Source organism: Eulemur rufifrons, chromosome 15, assembly GCF_041146395.1.
Source record: "Eulemur rufifrons isolate Redbay chromosome 15, OSU_ERuf_1, whole genome shotgun sequence".
NCBI classification, from domain to species: domain Eukaryota; kingdom Metazoa; phylum Chordata; class Mammalia; order Primates; family Lemuridae; genus Eulemur; species Eulemur rufifrons.
In genome coordinates this window covers 42,127,737-42,133,670 of record NC_090997.1, presented here as the reverse complement: position 1 = coordinate 42,133,670, position 5,934 = coordinate 42,127,737, and the positions used below count along the sequence as shown (strand labels likewise).

The 5,934-nt window shown below is 40.1% G+C and overlaps 1 protein-coding gene across 1 annotated transcript; it reads right to left on the bottom strand.

Annotated features, from left to right (window-relative positions):
• Positions 1–3,675: 3,675 nt before the first annotated feature.
• On the bottom strand, positions 3,676–4,917 carry PRSS35 (serine protease 35). The gene has a single exon (XM_069488663.1). The coding sequence runs from the start codon at positions 4,915–4,917 to the stop codon at positions 3,676–3,678; it is 1,242 nt and encodes a 413-aa protein (XP_069344764.1).
• Positions 4,918–5,934: the final 1,017 nt, after the last annotated feature.

Here is a 5,934-nt window from a genome sequence, read left to right as displayed (position 1 = left end):
CAGTTTTTAAATACAGAATGGAGTAAACAGGGGATTTCCCTCCCTAGATTTTATAAGCAGAAAACAACACCATCTGAGGGCAGTTATTCCCCTTAATTGAATCAGTAAAAAAGTGTGAATCTGCCTATACATTGACCCCCTTTGATGGGGGCATGATTTCACCACCAATTAGACTGAATCTCCCAAATATCTCTGAACCTAATGATTTGGCCATTGCAGAAAGAACAATGACCTAGCTGGAAAAATCTTAAAAGTTTCTGTTAATTAACTGGAGATATTTTTGCTGATCATTTTTCTTAAAAGTAGTTTATTTTTTAAGCTTGGAAGGTATTTTTTAAAATCAGCATCCAAAAGATATTTGTTATTGGGAAACCATGCTAAAGAACAACGATGCTATTCCCAGGTTATTTATAGCTATAGAGCCATATTCTTGTAATGTCCAGTGTTTGGTTCACATTGGCTTATCCCACTATTCTTAATAATCACAGTTCATTTTGATGAGAGTAAATACCTGATTTATTAGCATCAGGCCACAGACTTATGAGTAATTGAAATGGTCAATAATGGGGTAAAACACAAGTCAAAACAATATAATTTTTATAGTATGTAGCAAACTGAACTAATAATTTAAAAGAAGCTATGTTTCTGAATTAATTTTAATAACTAATAACAATATTTAAGTGGTAAAAAAATTGTTTTCCTATCACTGGACAACAACTTGAAGGGAATGCTATGGAGGGGGATTAAAACACAAAATATAGGGTTAAACTAGATGATCTTTTATGGTCCCTTCTAATCCTGAGATTCTTTCTATGAAATAAGAATTTGAAAGAATTCTTTGATCTACAAATAAGAAGGGTAAAAATTTGTCCAGAACTCTGACCTTGGTTATTGCTATGGTGTGAATGTTTGTGTCCCCCCAAAATTCATATGTTGAAACCTAACCCCCAGGGTGATGGTATAAGAGGTGGACAATTGGGAGGAGATTAGGACATGAGGCTCTATTCTTATAAATGAGATTAATGACCTTACAAATGGGGCCTGAGGGAGCTCGTTTGCCTCTTCCGTCACATGATGACACAGCAAGAAGGTGCCATGTATGAGCAATGGACCCTGACCAGACACCAAACCTGCAGGCACCTCAGTCTTGGACTTCCCAGCCTCCAAAATTGTGAACAATAAATTTCTATTGTTTGTAAGTTCCCAGTCTGAGGGATTTTGTTATAGCAGCCTGAATGGACTAAGACAGTCATACATATATCTAAATCTTTTTCAAAATGAACATTGGATTTAACCATGACGCACATAAAAAAGGAAAAAAAATTAAGTTGCTCTTCCCCCACACATCCATTTGAGCAAGAAAAAAACATAAAATATGTTATTTGGGTAAAGAAAAAATCTCCACAATTTTAAATTTCAGTTGTTTTATAAATGGCTATTTGAATTTAATCATTGATAAGATTCTCAAAGCAATAAGTCAATACAGTCCTTGGCACACAGTAGAAATCATATATATGTGTAAGTATGTTTAGCTAAGTGAATTCAATCTAACTTTCTATTTCAAATCTGATAGGTATAATAGAAAAGGTATGTGAAGCAAAACTTTCTGGTTAATATAGTACATTTTAGTGGTCCTGTCTAGATCAAATAAGATTCATGACTCACATGGAAAAGAGAAGCACATGACAGAATCAAAAAAACCTCTGCAAATTAAATCAGCTAAATTTTATATTTTTGAAAATTATATTAGACAATAATTTTAAGAAAATTATATATATTCAGAATTTAACCTTAAGCACCAAACTATTGTACTAAGCACCCTAAGTTATTCTGAACTTACTCAAATCTTAGGAGTTATGTTCAAAGAATCTAAGATGAAGATGTGTGTGTGTGTGTGTGTGTGTGTTTGCAAGTAAGCATACAAAATTCACCTTGCAAAATATTTGTTTCAGTGATCACAGAAATGTTTCTTCAAAAACGATTTGACCAAAACTTTTGAGTCCATACCCTTCTTCCTTTGGAAACAAAGATAAAATACTATGCAATGAAATGTGCTTACAATTAAATAAAATCATTTTTTTAATGGTAGTTAATTTAATACTTGCTTAAACCCTGTGTATAAAACATATATGCAGACATAGTAAAAGTTATAATTGATTAATTTTTTAAATTTTTATTGAATAATTTTTACCGGGTTCACATTATAAAAGAATGTGCACTTGCATTGAATTGCAGCTATTTTGGACACCACTTACAAAATCATTTATCATAATCTAATCAAAAACTCCTTTGCATGCTAGTCAAGACTGTAACTCCCCACTGTTTAAAAAAAAATAGTAATAAGTAAAATAAATTTGAATCCTCGCAGAATCAGTGACTTGAGTGTGTCATGAGAAAAGAGAATGTGGCCCTAGAAACTGCCAGAAAGAGCAGACCAGAAATCAGGCCTGCAGCTCCTGAATTTTAGGATGCGTTGATTATGGATCACTAAAACTCTTTAAATATAATGCCCCCAACTATCCCCCTTTTAGAGTGATTCAGCAAGTATCTGTCTGTTCAAGATACATGTACTGAGTGTCTATCTACACTGGACCCTGCTTATGCTGCATGATGGCCAGTGTGAGTGTGCAGCCTTGTCACTGAGGAAAATAACCAGAAACTTCTGTTAAGAATCATATTTGTAAATTATATTAATTTTGAGGAAAGACTATATGTAAAATTACTAATCAGAGAAGTCACCAAAATAATATGCCTATGGCCCTAGTTAAGAAAGCTGAACTTTGTCAAGGGGAAAAAGGCTTTCTCTTAAAAAAGATTACAGAATTCCTCGTCAAAAAAATATAGCATCTCATACATAGTAGAAAGTATAGCATAAAATGATGTGGTTTTCAATACAGGATCATTCCCTATGCATACATGTAAAGTCCAAATTTTAAGTATTAGCTAAACAAAAACTTGAGATCCCAAAATGTCTCAGCTTCCCTATTTCAAAACTAGATTTATTTCATAGAACAAAGTATTTTTCCCATTTTAAAACAATACACACTGCAATGGCTATTCCTTAAAGCAGTGAAATAGTTAATAGTTTTGTTTATAAAGCTTGCTGTTTCTTCTTATTTAATATTCTTCAAAATTAATAAAAAACACTAGATTTCTCAGATTCAACAGGAAACATAAACACTGAGGGCATGAGTTGGTTGGAGCCATCTCAGAGTGGTACAAACTGTTGTAAATTTTTGTCTCCATCCTGATTCTAATTGTGTTATCATCTACATTTGTATATGCAGTTTCACATTTAATACACAACTGGCATCCTATTAGATTCTTCTTAGAGTAGGATCCTGAGAATAAGTCCGTGTTATTTCTAGCACCAATTTGAAGTTTTAAAGTGTCTAATTTTTAAGAAGACAGAAGGAAACAAAAATTTCCCCATAAATGAACCTCCTCGCCATGTAACTAAGAGTATATATTTGGTATGAAAGTGCCCATCTAGTTTCAATATCTGTACCTAAATATTTTTAAAATATGTATATCTTCTAATTTGAAAAAAATAAATTTGTAAAAATGTGGAATGTTATTGATAGGGTTCAAAGTCCAGGCATACCCTAGGAAGTAATCTAGCTACAATAATCAGATCTGGATTTCACGGACACGTGACCCCATTTCAGGCTTCTGTTAGCCGTAGGCACAACTGGCGTCACTTCCATGAATCCAGAGGCAGATCTGGGCGTATTTGAGGGGGGTGATGCGCACGGCGACGTTGTAGTCCTTCCGAACACCGTGGACATCCACCCACTGGTGGCCCGAATAGATGGCAATGATTTTGCGCTTCCAGTTCTTTTTGTCTGGATCTTTCAGGCGCAGGTAGACCCCGGAGCCGGTGGAGCCCGACTCGGCGTCGCAGTACTGGTAGAGGAGATCGCTGGATTCATCCGACACGCTGCAAAACCGATAGACCAACTGATCGGCCCGATCGTCATCAAAGCCCGAGAAGTGGATCATTCCACCGGGCAGCTTCTTGACGGTCGGACTGACGCCCAGGTCCATGTATTTCTTTCTGTGAGCGCGCTTCAGCTCCAGGAGGGCGTAGTCATAGTCCAAGGCCGCGCCGTCCCTCCCCGCGCTGGCCCAGCCTGTGGGGACGTGGGTGCTCCTGACCCGGGTCCACTGGAAGGAAGGCCTCGCCTCGGCCACCCTCCCTCCCCGGCCGGATGCCGCGCTCCTCCCTCGCGCCCCGGCCGTGCCCCGCGGGCTCTCCTCGGGCCCCTCTCCTCGGGCGCCACCGTCGGCTTCTCTCCTGCTCCTCTTAGCACCTCGACGTTTCTGGCCACGGCCTTTCTTTCGCATCTTCAGCAATCCCACCCTCAGCTTTTGGCTGCCTCTGACGTAGTCCCTCCCGTCGTGCACGCAGTGGGCAGCGGTGAGCACGTGCCGCGGGGACACGAGGATGCCGCTGCAGCCCGTGGACAGCTTCACGGCGGTGCTGAAGGGGAAGTGGGTCAAGAACCTTTTGTCCGAGATGCTGAACCTGCTGTCGGTGCCGTACACCTGTCTCTTTCTCCGGACGGGTGCTCTTCTTGCGGTGGTGTTTGGAGTCGGCTCGAGGACCAGATCCTGTACTTTCACCCTGGTTAAGGTTCGCGTGCCGTTCTCAAAGACAGTCTCATACGAAAGATGGTCCTCCAACTCGGAGAGGCCGGGAGCGGGGAGTTCCCTCTGGCACTCAATGCCACACCCTCCACGTGTCGCCGTCGCAGCATCGGCCTCAAAGGTGGGGCTGCTGAGATGGAAAGTCTTGTCGCTGACGATCCGGGGTACTTTTCTCAAGTGCCACATAAAATCCTGTTCCGTCTCAGATCCATCAGTGAGGGTCCACCCAGGGGTGAAAAATATCAACCAAAATAGCATAGTTTCCATTTTGTTCTTCTGTTTTGTCCTTCAAAACAGAAAAAGAAAGAGAAGCTTTACAATGTTTTCGTTTTATATGTTACTTATGCATTTCATTTAGGCCTTGGATCCTAAATGTACCCTCACCACAAACAAGAGTCCCTGTTTTCACCTTGCTTAGATTTTACGGAGATTAAACACTCTGCTGAGTGGGCTCATGCAGACTTCCAAAATCAGTAAATTGTTTTCACCGAAACTTCCCTCCCCTAGCCCTGACCCAGCGCTCCTCCCACACCCACCTGCCACCTCCACTTCTGCCTCCTCCCCCAACAGCCTAGTGCTCCGGAGCGCAGGGCCACAGCAAACTTGGATCCTCTATTGCCTAAGCTACACCCTCCTCCTCCCTGGGTCTCCTACCACCTTACTTCCAGGTGATTTTGAAATAAAGATAGGAGCAGACGTCCTGCAGTCTGTCCCCACACTTAGCTCCTCAAAAGCAGGGAGCATCAATTCCTCATCTCTAGAGTGTTAATGCCTAGCAAGGAGCTCAAAAAAATGTTCATTTGTGAATGTTATCTGTGGATTTTCCTGAACCAGAATTTGCAGCCCAAGCTGATGTGAAGGTGCAATGCAAATCATTGGATAATGTTCTCAAACCAGAAGTTTTAGAAATAAGTGGGTCAATCTGCTATTGATCTGCTTTAATTTTTATGGAACCCCTGGTCATAAAAAGAAAATATACAGCACAGCCTATTCTCTGCTAAAGTAAGAAAAATGTACCATGCATTTTTTAAAAAACAAAATTGTGCTTGCAACCACCATTGAAGCAAAGCAACATACAAAATGATTTGTAGTGGGATTTTACTGTGTATTAAAGTTAGATGTAAGAATTTATGGAGCACAGGCGATGTTCTAGATTTGCCACTTGCGCGAACATGATTGTGATTAGATATCATCGTCCCTGTTCATCACAGGTCTCATCACATAAGAGCAGTGCTTGTGTGTTATTTGAATACTTTTAAAGGTGCCAGTACTTGATAAATTATA